Below are 24,263 nucleotides of genomic sequence, written 5' to 3' on the forward strand. Positions count from 1 at the left end.
GCCTGGAAATGCATTTAAATTATTAATACATGGCAGAAATCTGCTATCCCTTTTGATACAGGCTATTCATGTACCCTTAACAAATAGCAAATCACGCTAGGCCCTGCCTGGAGCAGGGGTTTGGATCAGATGACTTCCAGACGTGCCTTTCAGCCCATGGTGTCCTGTGATTTTTTCATACACGTGAGCAGAGCGTAAGGGATAGCGGTGGTGGTGATCCATGGCAGAGGGATCAAGGGTACGAAATTAATTCCTGTGGAGGAAAAATATAGCAATAAGGAAGAAAGGTTGTAGAGATGGGATCAGCTTCTCACGCTGCCACCACCTTTGCAGATGTAGAAACTGACATCAAGTAAAACAGCTTAGCTATAAAAACAAAACTGCAGTTTGGCAGTTGCTCTAAGCTCACCCCAAAGCATAGACTGCTGCCAAGGGAGGGGGTCCCTGCTCTCAGCTGCAAATTCCCGCCTCCCCCTTTATGGTGAAGTTGTTGTTTTTGTGCTGAAGCACATCAGGAATTGATCTGCCTCGAAGCTTGTAAGTTGCTGCATGGTTGTGTGATCTCTGGTGCCAATGTGAACGAGAGGGTGAAAATGTGCTGCTGGAGGCAGGGAGACACCTCTTCAGGCACAGCCACAGTGTAATCTGGTGCAGGTTGTGCCAGCAGCGTGTTGCTTTGGGTGTGCTTGTGTACCTTGCAGAGGTGCTGCGTTCAGAAGGAAGCGAGAGAAGCTTGCAATGTATTATGTCCTGGCCCCAAAGATTCCTTCTGAATTTCAGTTCAGGTGACAGGACTTCTCGAGGAGATGATGGGGAGTGGAGGAAGCAGGGCAGGAAGCAGTTCTTAACTCTCTGCCCAGCCCTTACTGTCTCTTTCTGTAGAGACACATCTAATATTGTGTTAATTTGCTTTTCCAAGCTTTGGACCAGCCAAATGCTGGTGGTGGTGGTGTTCTTCCCTTACCATTTAGATGTTTTGTATGCTTCACAACAGATGTAAACAAGTTAATGGCTTGCCTAGCTCTACATAGCTACGTGAGAAAAATTGCAGTTCCTCAAATTTTATAGTTTGTGCTCCAGCTTTCCATGAGGCAGCGTTGTTTGTGCAGAGAAAAATTTTCTCAACAAAGTGTTTAGCAGTGCAACTTTAAGCATCTTACACATATTGAGAATAACAGTTCTAAGACTGGTGGCTCTACCTACCAACTAACCGTTTGATTGATTAACCTGCTTTCTGCTTGCTAAAAGATTTCCTGATGTTTCAGACACCCAGGAAGTTTCAAACAGGTGTAGAGTCTTAACACTGATGAAAAATGCGACTGGCAACATAAAAGTATGACATCTCATGTATATACTGACAAGAAATGCGTTGCTGATACACCAGTTCTTCTGGTGTCATCTGCTTTATTTTTGAGTTAAGGATGACGTGAATGATGCAGAAACATCACACCACGTTTGCTAGGAGAGAACGTCATAATTCTTGTAATGTGGGCTGGTATGGCAGTTCATGGCATCCGATGAATAAATAACACTCCTATTAAACAGGAACACTGAATTCTGCTGGAGAAGGGAAAAGCATTGAAGCTTTCAAATAGCATAAGGGCAACATTTGCTCGTCACTGCTAGTGATTTGGGCTAGGAAATGAGTTCTTAACCGTGGAGAGGCTGAATTTTCACTTGCAGTAGGATGAGGGAAGAGCATCGAAACTGGCCAATAGCAAGGCTTTAGACATGTGGAATATTTTGGGGTGACTAAATTTTTCTTAGATACCTTAATTTATTGTATATTTTAAGAAATACAATACACAAACACCAAATAGCGCTGTAGAGGTATCATTCTTTCAGGATAATACAGTCTCTGGTGTATCTTGGCTGAGGCCACGTTGCCTGAATCTCCCTCCTTTATGGAGCGATCCTTAGAGGGGAGTGGGGGTTGCCGCTCTAAGGGTAACCACTAGTCGTGCTGAAGGATGTGTGTACAAAAGTGTCTGTCTTTTCACACTGCCTTCTACAAGTGACAAGACAAACTTCCTTTGGTATCTGGAAGAAAAGTCCATAAATGGATGTATAATTTTTGCAAGCTTCATCTAGGCTATTAGACTGCAAATAACAAAGTGTTGACCAAGACGTATTCTGCAGTCCTTTCCTTGTTTTTCTGACGTAGACCTTGAAAAGTTAGGAAGTGCAGTAGTACAGTCTTTTATGGCTTTGGCCTTAACTAGGAATCTGAGGCTGCCTAGGGAAAGTTAACAGCTATAGAAATCCACTTGGTGATTTATTAATGGTGATTAAGGAGGAAACTTAATGTTTCTGTGTTTCTGCTGAACTAAATTTATTTTCTGGATAGCGTTACAATGGGTGAAAGGTGTTCCGTACTTTGCAGTTAACCGAACACAGTCGGTGTAAGGCTGAAAGCTGGAAACAGAAATGAGTGATAGTAGCAGATTGTGCCTCAACCTGATACCAGATCTGGCAAGCAGAGTGCTTGGGTCCTAGCTCAGGGGCTGGCTAGTTTCTACACCTTGTACAGTGCGCATCTTGCTTCTGGTGCCTCACTGGTGTGCCCTAGAAAGGGATTCAGGATGTGGAAAATCAGACTGTTCCTCACTGTTTGAAGACATGGTTCTTTAACCTAGGGAACTGGAATGGACCATCTTGTCTCATGGAATATGATCATTTGATTATTCGTAGTGATTTGTGGCTGAGACACCTGTGCCTGGAATTGATGATGCTGCCAGAGCAGATTTTTCTTTGGCTCATGACTTTCTTTGCTTGACACAAGGAGGTGAACAGGAGCCATCTTTAACTTGCCGCGTCCTTGGTTTCCCATTGTGGGGATTTTATTACAATGGCTACAGCAAAAAAGAGGGGGCATAAACTTTATCCCAGTGTGCGCGGATTTAAATGCTGTCCGGTCACTGGAAGTTTAGTACCAACAGTGAAGAAAATTCAAAATATATTGTTCTGTGCTTTGGTTTGAATAGACGTTTCCATGTTTTCTTTTTTTCTAGCTTCTTCAACAGCTGAAGCGATTAATATGCGACCTCTGCAGATTATATAATCTTCCTCAGCATCCAGATGTTGAAATGTTGGATCAGCCATTACCAGCTGGACAGGTAAATTAAAAAAGCTGTGGACACCTCCTTATGGCAACAAAAGAGTTGTTTTTTCAACTCCAAGAAACAAGATGGTGGGAACGACCAAACCATGCGTAAGCCAGAACTGGGATATGAAGCTGTTGCTTTATGGTGTCCTCAATCTGAATTTTGTTTGCAGAATCCATTTAATCACGGTGTGATAATATTACACGATTTCCTTTGGAGTGTCTGTATCATTGAAAGGTGTGTATGTGATACCAGTGCTGTTGGTTTAATTCCCTTCTAAATATTGTTCAAGCCAATCACTGCGTATTCCTAGTGCTTCCCAAATTTACTTTTTTCTGAAATGTAAATGTGATTGAACACTGCTTGCTCTTTTCTTGAAGAGTGTATGTTTTACAGCATGCACTTGGATGAATTATTATTGGTGTTTTCCTTCCTCTTTAATGGCTTGCAGAGACATGGGATATCAAGCCCATATGCTGCTTTGGGTAGGGAGTGTCTGAGGTGCCTCGTTTACTTTTTGTGCACTTGGCAAATTAAGAGTTGTGAAGGGCTGTGAAATGTTCTGGTTAACTAAAATGTTTTGTATTGTGCTGAAAACAGAACTGGTAACTGACAGTAACTGTTGGTTTTTAATAAGATTATGATAGCTTCTTTTGCTTATACATGTTAAGATGACATGATTTCTAAAAGCTCCTGAAGCATAACAGATGGTTTTCCTGTGGTGACAGTACTATAGTAATGACAAATAACTTGCTTAATTTTGGTCATGTGCCAAATTGTAACCCTATAGGTCTTTCTTCTCAGCCACCCACGAGGCAGTGCAACTGTAAGCAATAGGCCTGTAATATTAGGAAGTAGCTGCGTTGAAGAGTCTTGCTTGTGCCCTGAAACTCAAAAACAAGCACATGGAAAGTTTCTTAGCTGGAAATGTCAGATAAGTTGCAAGTTAAATAAGAGAGGCCAGAGATCCACTTAGCCCCCTGCATTGTCTGTAGCAGTGGCACTCCATCTTTGCCAAAGGAAGAGTAAGCAGAGCACAAGCATATCGGAACGCACCTGAGTGTTTCTGCAGCTTGGAGACTTCCTGAGCCTGAAGTGGTATCCTGAAATGGAACACCATGAAAAATTAACTCAATTATCAAATAATCTAATAACAATGGTTATATGATGATAGTAGTTGTTGCATAGAAGTTCTAGGTAGTGAGACAAAAACCCATTAAGTTTTAGAGGTCTAAAGTTTGGTGTTTTTTCTTTTTAGAGGTGTAGCACGTATATAGATTCTAGTCAGAGCCATGATCTGATTTCACGATTAAGAGATCATGAGTTATAACCCGGTTGACTTGCTTATTGCATTTGTCACTGCCTCAGATTAGGATATCCTTATCTGAATCTTAAGTTTCCACTTTAATGTGAAATTAATTGTGACTTTCTGTTTATCTTTGCTTCATGCAAAAGTCTCTTCACTGCCATACTCCAGGAAAGCATCTTTGTTTATCTTTCACGTTAAACTTCAGTCCATTGCAGACCTTGATAAGTGTAACTTTTGTATAAACTGCTTTTTCTTTGATAGTAGACTTCCTGTTTTTGAAAGAAAGGAACGTATGCACAATTTGTACAGAAACCTCATTGTTGTATTGCAGAATGGAACAACAGAAGAAGTTACATCAGAGGAGGAGGAGGAAGAAGATATGGGTGAAGTATGTGTATATATGAGATTGTTATCAATTTAGTAGAATTCTGGCATTTTGCTCTGCAGTGTCTGGCTAATTGTTAAGCCAAACTGTAAAATGTAATCTCCCTAGAGTTCAACAGAAAAGATAATTAAAAATTTGGTTTTTTACCTCAATGTCAGCTTTCACTTCAACCACCAAAACTAGTGAAATTTTCTTCTTAAACCTAGATCTCAGCTGTGAGGTACTTGGATACAGAGAATTGGACATCTGTTTGTGCTTTAGTCAAACAATACGTAACATTGTGTGCCAAATCAGTAAGTTTGCATTGTTCACTCCTATTTCAAGCAGCATATGATCTGGCTCTGATACAGTTGAAAGTACCTCCCAAATTGAAGCAGACTGGCTAAGAGTAAATTAGTTTTCTGATTTATTAAACAGGTGAGCTAGTTTTTAACTATAATATGTTGAAGGAAATGGAAAGACATCCGAAACAGGCGCGCTACACTTTAAGGGATTTATGTCGCTGTCTGGCAACACTCTCCTTTTAATGAGCTTTTTACTGTGTGAGAACCACCCTTCTCAATTACTTCTGCAACATGTTACAATAGCTCCAAGACGCTTGCTTTTAAACCCCTGTGAATAGCCTTATTATAGGAGAACTGTTCTGACTTCTTCGGATTTAGGTTTTTAATGAAGGTATGTAGTAAGAATAAGTGACTCATTCTTTGAATAGGTCTTCCTTTAGAAAAGATTTAAATGTTACCCGTGTTCTGGAATTGATTTGAAGCAGCCTCTTTTACACCATATTTAGCCTGATCCAGACCACACTTGTTGGAGCCAGAGTTTCTGTAAAGGTAGTATATATGCTCCCATATCTTGCTGCCACAAGGCTTTTGTTGCTTGCAGACTCGTAAGTAGCTTTTGCCCTCTGTTCAGGTTACTTTAGACAAAAATTTGTCATGTCTCTCATTATAAGCCATAAGATGGCATTGTGTGTGGCATGTATCTTTAACTTGTAATCTAGTGCAATTTCTAAGTTGAAAAGCAGCTTACAGTCCCTAGGGCTATGTCATTCTTTTGAGAAACGTGAGCATTTTAAAGAATACTCAGTCTGAAATCTGTTACCGTTGGAGGACACAGTATTGTCACAGACACGAGATAGGTGCGTTTCTTACTACATAAGACATCTTTGAATTTGCATTTATGGCCAGGTTTTCCTGCCACGCAAACAGATGGTGTGTAAAGAGTAGCCACAGGTGTGGTGGAGTGCTGCATATTGGAGCATATCTGATAGTTGTGTACTCATAGCTTGCTGGTGTGGCTGCTGTAGTGCTTCCTTTTTCACCTCAAGGTATTTACATCCTTCCCCTCTTCTCCACAAATAGCGCTTGAATCACCTTACAGGCAGCTGTCTTAAGTTCAGAGTGCTCCTCTGCAACAGGATAACCCCGTCTTGGAATACAGAGTGGAAGATTTTTCAGTGTCTTAGCCTAGAACTCAGAACTGAAATGTTGGCTTGTGTGATCAGAGTACTTGAGCACGTAATTTTGTCTTGTATCCCGATTCTAAAATTGCTGCATCTAATCTTCAGCTGAAATGTTCACCTTGAATAAAGTACATGCAGCTTTCTAATATTTAACTTCCTTGAAGGGTTGCTGTAGCCCTGCCAGATATGTTAATCATTGTTTGCCAGAAGTGTAATATAGCTATTCAAAAAAGAGCCTGCTTTTGGAAACATCTTGGAGACACGTAAACTTTGTGTACTTTTAAGATTCTCAAGCCCTGTTCAAAATGCCTTAACTTCCTGTTTTGTACCTACTTTAATGGGCTAATTCACTACAATCACCTTCTCGCAAAGGTTTTATTGTGCCTCTTTCTGTGACCAGAAACACATTGTGAATTTGGGTCTCGTTTGTATTGTGAAGGCTCCCTAGACTTCCAGTGAATACTGTTGGCTGAGAGGGTGAAATTAGAGCAAAATAGAAATGGCATCCAGCAATTGCTAATACATAGTGCTGTGCAGTATGTGGCTGTATTTCTAAATGCCCTTGGAGAGGGTTTCATTGAAGGAAGAACATAGTTATGTTACTTACAGGGAATTTTTCTCTCTCCTGTAGGACATTGAAGATCTGGATCACTATGATATGAAGGAGGAGGAACCAGTTGATGGGAAGAAATCTGAGGATGAAGGCATCGAAAAAGAAAACCTTGCAATCTTAGAAAAAATCAGAAAAAATCAAAGGCAAGATCACTTAAATGTGAGTTAATGATTTATGTTTTTTCTTTGCAATACTTCTGGCTTTAAAATAGAAATTGTTTTCAGCAAATAAAACCTGTTGCTACGCACCTAGACATAAATTAACCTGTAGCTGATTTCCAGCGTGTATAGGACAAATGTCTCCAGTTATGGGACCTAAATAGCTCTTTTTGGAGAAGTTTGAATGGGCCAGGTAAGATTCCAAGGTCACTTGCTGAAGGGACTCATCTTTCATCAGAATCTTTGGCACAGGAGATTACTCGTCAAACCACATCCTACAGAGGCACCAAAACTACTTCAAAGCACTGTCATTCGGCCTGGCATAATGCTAGCATAATTTATTTTGTCCAACTGGGTTGGGGTATTCTTGGTGTTTTGGATGAAGAAGCATCTTGTAACTTTTCATTGGAATCAACTCTTACATGTACATCCAGGTTTCACACTTGTTAATGACATTTAACTGCTTGTCTGATTTCCAGACGTATCTATTTGGTTGTCCCTCTGTCTCTTGCTTGGTGTCTTCGTTACAAGCAGTAGTCCTCACAGAATCAGCAGAAAGCATCTGGCTTTTAAGCATGATTTTTGCTGCTGAGCCCTTATTAAAATAACAAATAAAGCCATATATAAAACTGACTGCGTTAAAAGTCATGGGTGACTCAACATACTTAGTAAAACCAGGAATTTGTGCTTTAAATCCATTTTATGCATGAGTTTGTTTTTCAGTAATATCTATGCTGCTTGGAAATTACTGAGGGGTGGGTTTTTTTGCCAGACATAAAGCAAGGGGCCTTCAGCAGCTCTGCAGCTTTATTATCACAGCTTTCTGAGTGATCCTGCCAGCAGGCAGTTGTAAAAAACTGTTCTCCAGAGGCTTAGAAATGTTTTGTCACAAGTGCCAGGTTCCAGAGAAGCTTCTACTTCTCAAAGGCGCATGTAGGAGGGGATGATGATGTCATACAACTGTAATTTTCCAAAGAAATCAAAACTTTGTTTCACAGAGGCTTAAAATGTGTAATGCATGAAATTCAATACTTTTCTTCGTGACCAATTTCAACCAAAGGTAAAGGTTCTAAAATTTTCATAAGTCACCTGTACAGAAAGAAGGTGCTTAAATTGGTGCCCTCTATTGTGTGAGCTTGTGAGTTTTTATAAGCTGTTTGGCAAGTCAGCAGCCATGTAGATCATGTCCAGGCACAAGATGTGCTATTTCTCATTAAGCTAATAGTTGCGGATGTCAGCAGTAGTTAGGTACAGGGGAGGGACCTGTAAGTATTTATGAAGGGAATAAGATTTACCGTCAGTATGTAGGGAACACCTGGATTTTTGCCTGAAGAACCAGCTTTCTTCGGATTCTTATACTTGATGATTTTTCCAGTAAATATTTTCTAAAAAGCCTAAATTGCACTTAAAAATTTTATTAGATTCAAGAAAATTGTGTTGTAAGCTTCTCTTGATTGGTAGCAAGAACTGTATACTTTCAAAGTGCTCGGCACTAGCCAAGCCAATCCACTTTTAATATTGGGTGCGCTCCTGATAGATCTAGTTGTTATAAGAATTTAGGGAGAAGGGTCCTTTAGTTAGCAGAATCTTGACTATTTCTTGTCATGAATTGCTGGCCCTAAATAACTTTATCTAGTTTAGAAAAAAACTTTTTCCTCTTGGTTGCCGACACTTTAACACGGAAACGTTTCAGTTTATAGCCATCTGCTTTGCAAAGGAAATAAAATAGTAATACTTCTATTGGAGTTCTTCAAATACAAGTCTTCTGCTCTTGTCCCAGAGCTGTTCTAATATGACTTGATTGCAAACCTGTCAAAAATACCTTAGATTTACATTCTCCTGCAATAGGCAGCATGAGATAACTGGCTAGAGGAGACTGCTCTTTGATTTGTGTATGGATTCAATGGGTACCTATCAGGTTGTCTGAAGGAAAGTGTACGGTAGTGATCACCCCTTAACGAAAACAAACAAACAAAAAACCCAAAACAAAACAGAAACCAGAACCCACAAACAAACAAAAAACCAAACCCCAAAAGCTGATCAGCATTTCAGTGTTTAAAACCAGGTAAACATAAAGTGCCAAACTGTTTTTGCTGTATAGTCAAGTCTGCTTTAAGATTTGACTAAGCATAAACACAATGGTCACTTACTGGTTTTGTTTAAACTTAAATGTTTGTTCAGAGTTTGAGAAGATGCCTATTGCGATCCTGCGTATTCTGTATTTATAACTCAGAGCTCTAACGGTAAGGACTCCTTAAATAAAATAAATCCTCTCGCAGCCTGAAGGGCATGGTCTGCTTTACCATCATCTAAAAATTTGGTAGAACTGAAAAAAGGCTTTCGTAGTGTCAGCATTCTTCCTTGGTGTGGAAAGCCTCTTGAAACTGCCGATTTTCTTTTGCTGTCTGTTCTTTCTCATTTGGCAAATATTGCCTTTCCTCTTGCTTTTTCCCTCCACATCTAGCGGAGCTGAAACGAACGCTGCTCTGTGTGTGTGTGTGTGTGACACCAGCAGATCCAGTTTACATAACGGCTGTTTCTCATGCCAAGGCACTCGCGCGGGTGCTGGTGCATAAACAAGGTCAGCTGAGTACAGGGGACAGGGTATTCAACTGCTGCTGAGGAACCGTGGCGTTTTTGTGGGTCACCAGAAATAGCTGCACTGCTTAAATAATTTCTCAAAGGACTTGTGAGGGTTTACTCTTAAGTGCTTGAGAACTGAAAGCTATAGCTGCGCTACTGACCTAGGAAAGAGGTAACCTAGTAGCACTTAAATGCCCCTTTATGCTGCCAAACATGGGACTTCTAATAGAACATGTTTAACATGCTCTAAGGTAGCAGAAGTTTGCTCAGTATCCTACTACGTAAAATAAAATTTAAATCTGTACAGCCCTTCACAGTGGGTTTTCTTAAAGGACAGTACGAGTTTCACAAACTTAAATGCAGTGGCTAAAGGTAGTCTGGTTTTCACACAAACCACACAGCTCTGCTGGTGTACTTTGTTTCCTTAGCAGGGGAAAGTAAAACAAAGCCGTACCTACATTTACATGCTGCTTGTTGAAGGGGGGAATGTGAAGCCTGATGTAGGGCTTTGGTTAGTGCCCAACGGAACCAGAAGACTCTTCAGTTTCTTTGCATGTTCTCTGGCCCAGATCCATGGGTCATCCTCTCTCCTCTTGGCTGTAATGCAGGTTGAAGTTACGGATCGTGCATACAGTACCATTCTTGCGTATTCGTAACTGGTTAAAGACATTTTTCTGCTGCTTGGGACTTTTGTCATAGGAGTTTTTTAGGGTTTGTGTGTTTTACACAAGTTAAGAATAGGTATCTACTCATTTTCTAAACTAGTTCTCTTCCTTGTCAGTATCCCTAATGCTCTTCTTGCCGGCATCGGGAAATAAACTTAAATTTGGCTTGCGGTACAGCATGTAACATGGAGCAAGGATTAATCCTCCTTTTAACATTGTAATAACTTGAAAGAACCACTTGCTTACTGGGAATAAAAAAAGGTCTTTGAACTGGAATCATTAACTTCAAATATTTAACAACTTGCTGCTGCTTGCTTTTCAGAGGTCTCTCCCCACATAGTCATTTTAGAGATTAATGCTTTTCTTATTTAGATAATGCTATTACCTTTTTCCATTTCCTACTGAGGAGTTTATGCACTTTGCTTTAGAAGTCTCAAATGTCTCCGCTTGCATCTTCAGATTTTATGAAGTCTAAGGTGTCACTTCCATTTTCAGACTAATCCTTGAAGGAAGTATGAATCTACTTTAACTTCTAGGAATGAATGTACTTCTGCACAAATATTGAGAAAGTTCAGTGACAGGAGAGCAAACGTGTATTCTTTAGCTCTTTTGGGATTACTTTAGATTTTATTTTATTATCATGGAGGAGTTTCCATTTTTTGTATTTTGTTGTAGCAGGTAATTTTTAGTTTCGTGGCCGAATTATGTGAAATCTGTTGAGAATGAGGCGATTCACCGTGCTGTTTTGATGTGTGACAGCATTTTTCTGATCAGACAGAAAACAGACAATTTGGTCTCTGGGTTTAAAGCTGCAGTGAACTGTGCCTCCTACCTCAGATAACCACAGTCCGCTCTTAGATGAGTTGTGTTTTGAGGGATGGAAGGGGAAAAGAAAATGTCCAAAGGAGAAAAGCTGAGGCTGCAAAACCAGCAGCCAGCTGGGGCAGTGGCATGTCTGTGCCCATTTCTGCACGGTTAGGTGTGCCCTGCTGACTTGCAAATGCAAGGCATGGTTCTGAAGTCCTCATTTTCTCAGGAGTTTCTTAACTGTTCTGTGAAGTATTTTACTCAAATACTAATTAAGGATAGAAACACTTCTGAAAAATATAATGCCTAGACTGACTTGGACCAAAGTTTCACGTTTCTGACAGTGACAGAAGCACATCCTTAGGGGGAAGAGTTTGAGAACAGGACAAGTTTGTAGTGATGCATCTCACGAATGTTTTTCACATCCAACAGTTCTGGCTCTGGGCATTTCTGCACCAGGTGTTTCTGTTATTTGCAACTCTCAGCAAATGGCATGTTGTCCACATAAACGTTTACCTCCTACAGCAGGGATTTCTCCAGCTTACCTGCTCATTGTTCTGGAGAACCACAAGTATGCTTGTACAGGAGAGAATCTGGATCTATTTGATTACTTAATAGGAAAAAAAAAATCACTGGGAGCTTGTCTGGCAGCTCTTTTAACTTCTTTGGTTTACAGATCAAACGTACATGACAGATGCCTGTCAGATCCCATGACTGACCAGTTACTTCTAAGGCAGTTGTAACTGTAAGTCTTGATCACACAACTGGATAAACGGGAGCTTTATCTCCCTTGGAGTGGTAAGTCTCCCTTTTCCAGAAGGATACTCAGTTATTTATATCTGAATTCAGTCTTTGAAATTATAACTTGCATATAGTGAGTTATTAGAAGTTAAAGTTTTTAATTGTACTACCATTATAGTCAAATCTGAACTCAGTGTTCTACTATATCACACAATGGTGTGATGCAAGTAGTACTCTCTTCTAAACTGCACTCTAACAGTAGTTACAAAAAAACAAAAGTGACACCAGAATGAATACTTGGTGTTTCAAAGTGGTGGTGTTTTGGCATTAAGGTTACCATCAGATATACCAGTGAATCTCTGCAGGCTTCCTCTTCGACTTCCTGCGAGGGTAGTTCAGAGCGTGTTCAGTTCAGTTCTCCTCTGCTAAACTTCTTAGGTTAAGCTTGCAAACCTCTTTCTCTTGATCATAGATTACTAGTTTGCAGTCTATCGATTCTTTAGATTAGCAAGTCTACCTATATTTAATACTGCTATATAAGGAGTGGGCAGCCCAACTAGAAACTCCGAGGAAAGAAGAGTGAAAAACAGTTATAGACAAAGTCTACTGAGGCTAGTTTACACACATTAAAATTAACCTTTTTTTTTTTTTAATACCACTTCAGTTTATCAGCAGTTATAATGTCACTCAGGAGAATGTGGGTGTGTTAAGTTTTGTTTTTTAAATTACTACAGTACAGAAGAGACTTAAATTTTCATATGCAAAGGTGAGCTTCCAACACTATATACAGAAATTCAGTAGCTTAATTTGATGGAAATAAAGATGCAATGAGGAAACTAATTTTCCACAGGATGTCTTTGGGATTCTAAGTAGTTTTTTAAATTGCCTGTATTTAGAGGTTGATATTCTGTGAAAAAGACACGAAAATTCCTTCTTTCAGTAAGCAATACAGCAGATGAGGCAAGGATATTGCACAGCTCTGTACAGAAGAAAGCCAAAATCTTGATGCTTCTCTATGAAGTTTCTTTCCTCCAGACTCGACACATGCATGAGTCCCAACCTTAATGCTCCCAGTACAGGTCTGAAAAAGCACAGCAATTTTACAGAGAATGGGCATTAACACTGTGTTGTGTTAATTTGTTAAGTGTAATGCTTCCTTTTTCAGCTAGTCTGCAAATAGTAGGTATAAATAGTAGTAATCTGCAAATAGTGTATATAATCAACCAGGTTTTTTTCCATACAGCTTCATTCACTTGCTGTTAAAGAAGAGAAATCCCTTCTTTGTCTGATGCTGCTTTATAGACAGGGGCTTCAGTAAACTGAGAAGTGACTTGTCTGGAGCCCTGTCTTTGTGTAGCTTTTGCTTAAATCAGATGAAAGGAGTTGCCTTTTATTTGCATATGTAATTACAAAGTTCATTTTTCATACTGGTCCGTTAAGAAAAACTAGTGGAATTTCAGTAATCTGCATAATTAAATCCAGTGGAATATGAAAATGAGTAGCCTAAAAGAATAGTCTACACAATATAGTGTGAAGCTAAGCATATTATATGATGCTACTGAACAGCAAACACAAAGGAGTATGTGGGGGCTTTAGCATCAAGTAACCATTGCTGATATTTAACCCTTATTAAGAAGTAATTTGACCCTACAATTAAGACCTTGCAGAATATATAATATCATTGTTGACTTCAGGCAAACAGGGATGATGTTTCCAATATTGGGCAATGGTCATACTGCTTCAGATTCCTTCAGATTCCTCCTTCTCTGGCACTTCTCTCCAAAAAGGATCTGTTTGTAGATGGTCATAGTGTCTGAAAGGAAACTGAAGAAATAAATCTCTTCAAATTTTTAGATGGGGTGGAAAAACAGACTCATAAACTAATCATTCAGTACTTCCTATAGAGAGGCTGAACTTAAATTTATTCTAGGTGGGGGCTTTTTTGGGTTTGGGGGGGAGTGTTTTGTGGTTGGTGGTTTGTTTGTTTTTTTCCTTTTCCCCTTCCTGAAACCATGCTTATGAGCCACATGTATTAGCCTGTGTGCAGTGGGAATGACTGACAGTTACTTGATAGCTACCGTGTTCATTAGTTTGTCAATAACTGGGGGGTTTTAGAGCAAGTCATATTTTTATATGCACAGCACTTAAAGGTTTCTCTTTTATTTATTTTTTTTCCTTTTTTGCTTTCACACTGTATCTGAGGCTGATATACCAGGTTCAGTAATTGTATGCTGAGTTTTCTATTGCGTTGAGATGATGAGTAATACAGAACTGAGCTCTAAAAGAACAGAAGAGGCTTCTGTCCTGGTTGCATAAACCACAAGAACTGTGACAAATTATAACAGAATATTTGGTATTTTAAGATTTACTTAGTTTTCCTCTGCGTAGGTGTTGACTGATATTTTTTCCCTCTGTTGCAAATAATAGCATTCTGCATTCTCTAAATATATTGGTTGGTCTTACTTCATCCAGACGCTGGTGTTCTGTAGTGGATACTTCCCAACTCCTGTACCTTTTTTCATAACCAAATAAAAATGCGCTTCTGAGAAAACAGTAAAACCTTATGTGCAGAAGCTTGTTCTTAAGATTAGTCTTATTCTTCCTTCCAGTGCATGAGCAGAAGTTAAAAGGAAATGTAGAAATGTACTGTGGATCCAGGATGGAGATCAAAATGCCAAAGAGATTAAACTCCTTTACAGAAAAAGACGTCAGTTGTTGTACCTTGATTAAAAGTTTGTATCACCTCTACCATGTAGTAGTATATATTAATGTGCCACTTTAGAGGGAATGTCTTTCTTCTTTTGAGTGGTCATTGCTCACAAGAATATGTAACTGTTCAAAGATCTAATCCTAATACAGAAATTAATATGTTCTTAATACCTTCTAGTTAGTGTAACTTTGTAATGGAAATAAAGCTGTTTGATGTAAATATTACTCGTCACTTATTTGGAGTCTTTTTGTTTGTTTCAGGGTGCAGTCTCTGGGTCAGTTCAGGCTTCAGATCGACTTATGAAAGAACTCAGGGATATATATAGATCACAGAGTTATAAAACAGGTAAAATGCTTCAGATTTCCCTTCTTAAAATACACTTTAAAAGAATTCTCTTGGCAAATATTTCCTGCTAATCCTTCTGTGTTTTGTTGTCCTATGTATGTCTATACCTGTTGTGTATGTGTATATACGTGTGCACATATATATAAAAATAAATGCATAGATACATCCATTATATATAATCTCATTATATAAAATAGTGTATTTGCGGAGACAAAGGAAGTCAGGATACGTATCCTCTAAAACGTTCTTCCTTTTTGTTATGCAAAGCTTCATGCGAGAATTAACAGGACTGGTGTAACTATGAGAATGCTCTTGGGGTGGATGACTACAAAGAACAACTCAAGATCACTCCTGTGGGACTTCTGAGTTTTCAGAACTAGCTGAAATTCAGCTCTCCAGGTAGATAGGGGAAGAGCTTTGGCTGCTACCAGCGGGTAGTACTGCTCACGAGAATATGCTTGCTGTAGAGGGATTTGTGTTCAGCAGCAGAAGGTTTTGTTGTTACACAGGATCTAACCTGAATTACACTGCTGTTACTTTTATTATTCTGTGATGGTGTTAACCTGATCCTGAGCTCCATGTATTCGTTGGAATAAGGATACAAATGACAATAGAAAACAAGCTTGTCTTTTATATTTGGTGGAATAACAAACACTCATTAGCTGTAGGTAGGTGGTTGGCTGTTCTATTTGCTGTATACAAGGGCTGTATCTAAAGTAGCTCAGCAAAGGAATCAGTGTATTGAATTGTCTCAGTGTTACCATACAAGTAGAAATTACATAGATTTCAGGCTAGTTGTATTCCTGTAAGTCAGCTGAGTGGACAACTCCATCACTGGATGGGAACCTGTGAGAACTGTACATGAGAACTGTATGAGAACCTGGTGCAGGTGAGGATGGGAACAGGAGGAATGCCCAGTTAGGAAGTCAGTCCAAACTTTAATCTTCTGTTTTTTATGCTTCTGAACTTCTCCCCTAGTTTATTTCTAGTGGGCTTAAATCTCACTTGGTGGCTATGGCATTTTAATTTGTGTGTAAAAGGGTAGAGGTGAAGAGACAATAGGCTCCTGTTTTGATTTGCCATATTTGCCTTCAAGGTAAATATTTTTATGTGCTGAAGTACTGTGGACAGTGGTAAAATGTCTGAAGTATAAATTTGATTAGGTAACCTAGTGTTGATCTAGTGTAGCCTACTTCTTCTAGGCTTTATTGCAACTGAGTGCTTGCCAGCGTGCCCTAATCACCGTCTATCCGGTAAAGAACTGATTAGTGGATCTAAGGAACAGCCTAGAAATAGATCTGTATTAAGTCATGAGGGATGCTTTGCTGCCCTGGTGTGATTTTCAGGGTTTGTTTTTGTGGTTAGAAGAAAGACGGGGTATAACAAATCTACTTGACTATAAAAACCGTATGGTACTTAATCACATGGTGGTACTGCTGCAGGCGCGAGCAGGAGCCCCTGTCGTAGGTGTGGTTTGAGGTGAGGATTTGGGTTGCTTAATAATGCCATTTCTTGGCTTTGGATTAATAACAAGTCGTAACTAGTTGCAAAAGACTGAAGTCCTCATGTAGGAAAGCATACTCTGAATGATGAGGAAAAGTAGATCTTGCTAAACTGTAAAGAAAGTTGAGATATTAAAGGGTGAGTATAGTAACTTATTTTTAGCTTATGACTCAGGAATACATAAAAGGACTGCAACTGGATGCCTTGTGTCAATCTCTAAAACATGTTAATGAAGTAAAATGTCAAATGGAGATTCACACTACGAAACTGATGTTGAAACACCATCCTACTGATACGTTTATTAAATTTTGCCAGTAAATTATGCTGTTCACTATAAAACTTACCAAGATTCATTCCTTATGGATTCATTTAGTCTTAGGACTTGAGGGCTTTTTTTCCTCTTAATGCCTAAATTAAGAAAAAAAGCGTATGAGCCGGTTCCACATAACACCTCTTGACTATTAAAAAAATCAAACAAAACCTCCTTCAACTTTAGATAGTGTTGTTAAGAAGCTTCTGTATCAAGATGGCAAGCAACCCTGATGCCGCTGCTGTTTTGAGGACATACAGGTAATATTCAGCTCAAAATGTGGGTGCTTGAAAGGTTGATTGGCAGCTGGCTGTTCTGTTAAGGCTCGTTCTTGTCAGTCCTGAACTGTGCGCATGTCTCTGAAGAGAACCCTTTTACAGCTTCTGGTTTACGTATAGTACAGCTTTTAAAGCCAGCAAAAGTTGTTCCTTTGGGGAAGCTAGCAAAACATGTGGACCTTGGTCACCTGTGAGCTGAAGGGCTGGCACCTGAATTCCAGGTAAGAGCATCACTTTTAGGGTGATGGAAGGAACACAGGAATAGGACTAAAGGCTTAGTGAATAAACAAGCTGATGGAAGGTCTCTTGTGATCTTCCATTATTTAGGATATTGTCAGAGTCCTTACTGTAACTTGTTCTGTTGCCTGTAACAGGTATTTTATACTCACGCTAGGTGCCAAAGCCATAATACTGAGTGGCTGCTTCTTCCAGTCTCCACTCCCTTTTGGATGTAGGCAGAAGAAAATATTCTGGATACAGCGGTGGCATAGATTAATCATTAATGGGAGCTGACAATGAGCGGAGTTCTGAATGTCAACTCTTTTGTTGTTACATCAGCGCAGTACAAATTGAAATTCTTATACTTCGTGACTTCCGCTTATACTAAGGGCAATCCAGAAAATAGTGTCCTTGAATCTGGGAAATTGGAAAAAGGCCTTAATAGCTCCTTCTGTTCATCCTTGAACAGAAAAGTGTGGTGTCTCTGAACTAGCTGCTGATTGAAAGGGACGTTGAGAGCACAGTGAGTAATTTTTCAGACCTACTTTGTTGTCCTAGACTTAGGAAAAATTTTAAATCATGATCTTGGCTGCGGTATCCACTTGTTTGTGGCACCGTGGTAAAGAGAAACAAGCATGGTTTCTTTACGTTGTCTACTGAGTTTTGGAATGCTTTAGAAATAAAGATGTCTGGACAGCTTGAAATGTCACCTGTACTCCAAGTACTAATAGTTAAAAGTTTCAACTGCATGATACTGTATTCTAGAATAAAACTCAGCAATGAATACTGTAATTCCTTGCAGAGAATGTGGTGACTGCAGTCTATTGGTTGTATAGACTTCAGAAATCCTAGGCAGTTTTCCAATTTGCATATGTCTTTCAAATAATTATGTCAGCAACAGATATGCCATTAAATATTAGCCCACGTAATAACTTTAATCATAGTTGTTTCGTGTATATGCATGAATAGTCGGGGGGAAAGAGATTAGACTTTTGAACATCACTTATACCATTTTCTAAATCTTGTCTGATGGCTAAAGACTTACTAATTATTTTTTTTTCCTGGGCTGTTTGTGAACTGCTGCAGAGAGGAAGCTTGAATGTCCAAGAAAATAGCAGATAACCTTTCATTCTTCCCTTTGAGTGAAATGCACAACTATTGTTGTTAACATGCTTAAAACAAATGGACCGCTGAAAACCACCAGTGGGCTTCTAGAGACAGCTATTCTTTTGATGCATCTTTCTGGCTGCTTTGGCCAACTGCTGGGAATGTGCTTCACCTCGTGCAGCGTCGTCTTTTTTTGGGTTTCTGCTCCATATGCTGTCCAGTGCCCTGTCCTGGTCTGCCAATACTGATGAGAACCTGTGAAATACAGTGCTGCATATCGGGCTGCGTGTTAAGTGTTTTAAAAGTACGTTGTTCATGTACTGGGTATAAAATGTACTGAGCAAGCTGGAGTTGTAGCTGTGGAAAGTTTGAAAGGGAACTGGGAGGAGGGGGGAATGGTTAGGTGTCAGAAAATCATTTTGATTCACGTGGAATTATTTTTATAGAAGTGAAAGAACTTTTTTTTCCTTGTGGTTGCTCAGAAGTGCTTCTGCTGTTGGAGGAAGGATGTGACTTAGTATCAGTATCTTATCTATTGCTTTACACCTACTGACAGTATTTGTACTTAAAAGGAAATAATGTTTTTGCTAAATTTTACCTTGTTAAACTTTTAGTGCATAATTAATTCTATCTAATATTTCTACAGGGATATATTCAGTGGAACTGGTAAATGACAGCTTGTATGAATGGCACGTTAAGCTTCTAAAGTAAGTTATTAACGTTTATTCATGTTCTGAAGAATCTGTTTTATTATCGCTGCAGAGATTCTTACTTTTGATAGATGAGAATCTCTATCCAGAGCGTATGAAACAGTGTGTGGTGGCTGCAATTCTGGTATACAAAACTGTGTGCAGAGATTGAACTGTACTAATTTGCTGGCAAAAAACCAACCCCTCTTTGCACAGCCAACGCAATGCATATTACCGTAACTTTCGTTAGTGTTGAATTATCTTTCCAAAACTACTCCGAAATACTAAACTTTAAATGATGAATTTTTTTGTCAAGAGTTTTTGTCTGGATGGATTCAGTTTAGTTTTGTTTGGTTTTAATTTCAAGAAAATGCAGCTTCTAGTTTCATTCAAGATGTAAGAAGGAACAGAACTGTCTTAGTGTCATTAGTTCTTTATTTCTATAGCTGAGCAGACACATGGGACCAAAACTTTTAGGTATAACGTAATTATGACATATAATTATATAACTTGTCTTTTCTTACGTATGGCTTTTCACTGTGTGTACTAGATGATAACTGCTCTTGTTGTGTCCATAGTCTAATAAGTTTAATTCTTGCTAACGGGCTCACCTGCAAGATCATCCTACAAGCTAACCTGTAGGAAGGAGGAGCCTATCCAAACTAGCCTGGGTGGCAGCAAAAGATGGCAAGGGATGAAAGAACTTCCATCAGTTCAGATATGTCGTGGCCAATAAGTGTAAGGACGTAAGCTGTTTTGGCACAATAGTTGACCTGCCCGTAGGAGTCGTCGTCTTGTCCTAGTGGGAAGACTCATGAAAATATTGTACGAAAACGTATTTCACCAGCTGCTTAAATACAGTTTTGTTTCCTTCTTAGTGTAATCATAGGCATGTAAGCGTTTTGAAGCTGAAAATGGCAGGAATGATGTATGCCAGAAAAATCTGTGCCGTATTACAGGAGGCCTTGTCTGTCGAGCACTTCTGTAACGAAGTGCTCAAACCACTGTGCAGTGATCTGAAACTTCTTTTCAAGTGCTGTGAACAGGTCTGGTTTTCTGCCTTCAAGAAAGAAAATGGAGTGCATGCAGCAAATGGCGTCCAGCATGATTAAGAGAAGATAAGAAGTGTTATGTTATGTTTGTTTATCCCAGCAAAAAGTGTCTGAAACAGATGAACTGGGTGCAGACTAGCTGAGGGGTAAATGTCAGAGAGAAAAGAGCCCGTTTGCCTAAGGAGCAGTGTTGTTACTAGAACAAGTAATTCTGAACTGGCCTAGTACAAGTTAGGCTGGAAATAAAAGATTTCTAACCATTGGGAGCTTTTCTTCTGAACGAGTGTCCCATTGGTAGGATGGGGACAAACTGCCCAAGTAATTCTGAAACGGGATCTAATGAATTTGTGGTTTCACCTGTAGCAAAGGCTTGGATTTAATAGCCCATCAGTCCCTTTAACATCTGCTTTGGGCTTGCCACAGGCATTTTTTGACTACTCTCTTTTAAAAGCTGCTGGGTGTCAGAGCGCGGGTGGGATTAACCCAGTAGTGTCGGAATTAATGTCTAGGCTGCTCGCCACTGGCATTTTGTAACAAACAATTGTTGAAATTCTGCTGAGCCAAAGCTGCTGGCTTTAGTAGTTCTGCTGATGCAGGTTACTTCTAACAGCTGACACAGAACTGTGATCACATATTCCATAAAGGATTCACTAACTCTGTGCTGAAAACTAGATCACTACAATCTTCCTGTTAAGATCTTTTTCTTTTTTTTATTTTTTTCCCTCTTCTTTGGACATACATTTCCAGTGAACTGAAGAGAATTAAAATTGCTGTTTTCAAATAAACAAGTTATTTTGTGCTAACTATGCTCAAATAACACTTGATAGCGTTGGGAATGTACTGCGTTGCGGCAAGCTGATCTCATGGTGAAGTGTTTACTTTGTAAAGGGAGCAAGAGTTTTCTACAGTTCGCTTCAAATTACAGCTTGTAAACTACAAATACATAAAGGAGGCCTTTAGGAGTAATTACTGTTTACAGGTAGTGAAAACAACAACTTCATCCAGGATCTCCCCCTGCTTCTTTTATAGGGTTGACCCTGACAGCCCACTGCATAGTGATCTTCAGGTCTTAAAAGAAAAAGAAGGTGTAGAATACATTTTACTCAACTTCTCTTTTAAGGTATGTGTCTATGGCAAGAAATGCTGGGGTTGAATTTGTAGCTTACTGTAGAAAGTGACTGAATTTGTTACTTGGCTAAGGATGGAGCTGCAGCATTAAAAAAAAAAAAAGGCAACTTTCAGTTTGTCACTAAAGCTTCCCAAAAATTGCTGTTTAGGCAGTCCTGTGGAAAAGTGGTTTTTACAGAACTGAAAAATCTTACTGCTTTTAATCTGATTTGCCAAATAAGGCTATTGAAATACTTCCTGGTTAGGAAAACACTGCCACAGTGTATTTCTTAACCCCTTTTTTTCTTATGCTTTTCAGGATAACTTCCCTTTTGATCCTCCCTTTGTGCGAGTGGTATCTCCTGTGCTCACGGGAGGGTAGGTTTGAGTTGTCTTACAGTAATTTTACTTTGTGGTAAAAATGCAACAACTTGAGATCGGTTGATTGGGTTTGAGGGAACGTTTTGAGGCTATGATATAGACTTCCAGAAATTTCTTGTAAATACATGCATGAGCTGCTGTAGACCTCGGGTTTGGTGAAGAGCTCAAAGTGCCATATGGAAGGCTTCCTTCTCAAGCTTTATGAACTGAGTCGGCAAACAGCCGGGCACAATTCCTCTTTGAATTGCTTAGTTGGTGTCCAGCTTTGAAAGACTGCGCCTGCCATGATGTTTAAGAACTGCTCGCTTTGTGGATGGTTAACACCGCCGCTAATTCTCCTGTCATTCAGAATAGTGGGGTGTTTGGAGTTGGTGCTTTGAAGGGGTCTTCATCCCTGTGTTGCCTTAAACTTGCTGTACAGTCTTCACTGACTCTCCTTTGCTGGTAACACTGCCAAAAAGTTTTTGTCTAAAAACTCTTCAAATGCTATTCCAGAAATACAACATTTAATTAACACCAAGTTGTAAAAGTCATCTAAACTGTGTTTGAAGTGCTGTCTGTGTCACAGAAACTTGTATGTATCCATGGAGAGAAGACTAAATTCATCTTCTAAAGCTTTTATGTGTTTCCTGCTAACAGGAAATTATACCTGTATGTTTGAAAATGCAGTCTGTGATACCTGATGCTGATTCTGATTTGGTTTGAATTGCTGTCTGTCTTTTTTGCATTGAAGAAATTGTTAGTGCAGTTAAATAGTGTTCATGAGGGTTGCTGTTACCAAAAAAGTAAAGAAGCAGTGCCAGACACCGGGAAACTCATTTGGATTCTGATTTTGTCACACAGATCTACACTGTTTGGACATCCTCATTGTAGAGGAGACTACAGTTTTGGAGTGGTAAACTCTACTCTCTCGGTCCAAGTTTTGTGACAACCGGGCGTGCTGCCTCTGAGTCCCGGTCGGCACAATCCATGATGAAGTGGTATTAAAATTAGAAAGTGGTTTTTAGGAAAAGAGCAAGTGAAGATCTGCGTTATCTCATTTGTCTACTTCTTTGATTTATAGGTGTACCTACGGTGTTTGGAATTGTGTTAAATTTCTTCAGAGAAGTGAATTTGTTTGGGTTTTTTTACAACTACATGTCAGTACTATGTAACCCTAAAAAGCAACGTTCCTTTTTACACGGTTTGTGTGCAGTTGTGTAAGCAGTTGTGCCCACTAGCTCGGTCACTGATTTTAACTAAGTGTAATTAGCAAAGGAAATATTTTTTTGGTCTCACAACGCTAATCGTCTTTGCATAAGTATAATATGGCTAACTAGTTACAATATATTACTGGTTAAAGGGTATTTTGGCTTTATGTGAACAAAAAATTTAACAAACTAGCCTGCAAGAGCTTAAAGTGCTGTGAACAGTTCCATCTTTTTACTAACTGCTGATGACAAATATATTTTCTTCCACGTTTGTTTCTAGGTATGTCCTAGGTGGAGGTGCATTATGCATGGAACTTCTTACTAAACAGGTGAACACAGACTCTGTTATCTGGATAATAACAAAGCATGCTTTAAAATGATGGAAATAGGTGTTCCCCCTGCATAGAATAAATTACATGCTCCAAAGGGCACGTGGTGGAATAAACCTCAGTTCCACCAGATTTGCCTTGCTGATCTTGTGTGGGATCTTCTTTCCCACCTTGGATGGCTTGCAAGAGAGTCTGAGGAACAGGCAAGAAGTGGGAGCACATCAGCTTTGAATTCTCAGAATTTCTGTGAGGAAGCCAGTCCAGAGAGTGAGTTCTGAGGAGCAAGACACATTGTTTTCTTCTCCAGAAGCCTCTGCTACTGCACGACGTCAGCTCTGGAGAAGCGAGGAATGCAGAAGATTGTAGGCACAGATGACTCTTGTGTACACAAAGTGATGGGTTTTCTCTTTAAAAATACGAAAAGAATGGAGTGACCATTTGCAGGCTCTGGCAGAAACTTTTGTGAACCCTGGAAGGTAAAGCAATGCCAGAGAGAAGCAGTAATTTTAATGGGAGCAAAATTGTCATAGCTCACTCGATGGCTTCACTAGATAGCAGTCTATCGAAGTCTGCTTCTTGCAGCAGGAATGTGTAATTTCTGTTGTGATGTTGCTGAAAATGCGTGAATGCTGTAATAATGGAGCTCTTCTTGTTTCTGTCTTGGTGTATTTTGGAAATGTGTGATTCAGGCTTTTCATTCTTCCTACAGGTTCTTATTACTAATACTGTATATGACTTTCCAGATTTTCTCTGGAAAATAAACGTTTAACTGCAAACAAGTAGTTAAAACTGGAGTGCAGAAAAAAAAATAATTAAATATCCTAAAGTACACCTTCCAAAATAGATTTGCAAGGTGAGCGCAAGAAGCAAGTATGCATTATATAGAAATATTTCCTTCTTCCTCCAGGGCTGGAGCAGTGCCTACTCAATAGAATCGGTCATCATGCAGATCAATGCCACTTTAGTCAAAGGAAAAGCCAGAGTACAGTTTGGAGCCAATAAGGTAAATACGCTGTGTATATCAGCTAAACAACTTACCATTAGGCATCTTGCCTTTTCTGACTTGCACAGATGTTTAATGGCACCATTGTCATTGCAAATATATTTGCATTTTGATTTATCTTGATGTCTGGTGCATGTATGAGTATTTTATTGGCAGTTAAATATGAGTCTGTTAAGAAATGATGAATGTGTGAGAAGGATAAAACCTTGG

General features: G+C 39.3%; 1 protein-coding gene across 3 annotated transcripts in view; it reads left to right on the plus strand.

The window, feature by feature from the left end:
- UBE2Q2 (ubiquitin conjugating enzyme E2 Q2) overlaps positions 1–24,263 on the plus strand; it is a 48,817-nt gene that overhangs the window by 20,851 nt on the left and 3,703 nt on the right. The window contains exons 3-12 of one of the 3 annotated variants that reach the window (XR_008468408.1): positions 3,012–3,116; positions 4,745–4,801; positions 6,895–7,035; positions 14,801–14,885; positions 18,949–19,009; positions 21,073–21,163; positions 21,470–21,528; positions 22,375–22,426; positions 23,002–23,050; positions 23,958–24,053. Coding sequence is in view for 1 of the 3 variants with exons in the window: in XM_054214086.1 (XP_054070061.1) it covers positions 3,012–3,116; positions 4,745–4,801; positions 6,895–7,035; positions 14,801–14,885; positions 18,949–19,009; positions 21,073–21,163; positions 21,470–21,528; positions 23,002–23,050; positions 23,958–24,053 (744 nt within the window). In the remaining 2 variants the exon portion in view is untranslated. Of the gene's footprint in view, positions 1–3,011; positions 3,117–4,744; positions 4,802–6,894; positions 7,036–14,800; positions 14,886–18,948; positions 19,010–21,072; positions 21,164–21,469; positions 21,529–22,374; positions 22,512–23,001; positions 23,051–23,957; positions 24,054–24,263 lie in introns of those variants that run through there. The other 2 variants (XR_008468409.1, XM_054214086.1) reach the window with 2 other exon arrangements.

This window comes from Rissa tridactyla, chromosome 9, assembly GCF_028500815.1.
Source record: "Rissa tridactyla isolate bRisTri1 chromosome 9, bRisTri1.patW.cur.20221130, whole genome shotgun sequence".
In the NCBI taxonomy this organism is placed as follows: domain Eukaryota; kingdom Metazoa; phylum Chordata; class Aves; order Charadriiformes; family Laridae; genus Rissa; species Rissa tridactyla.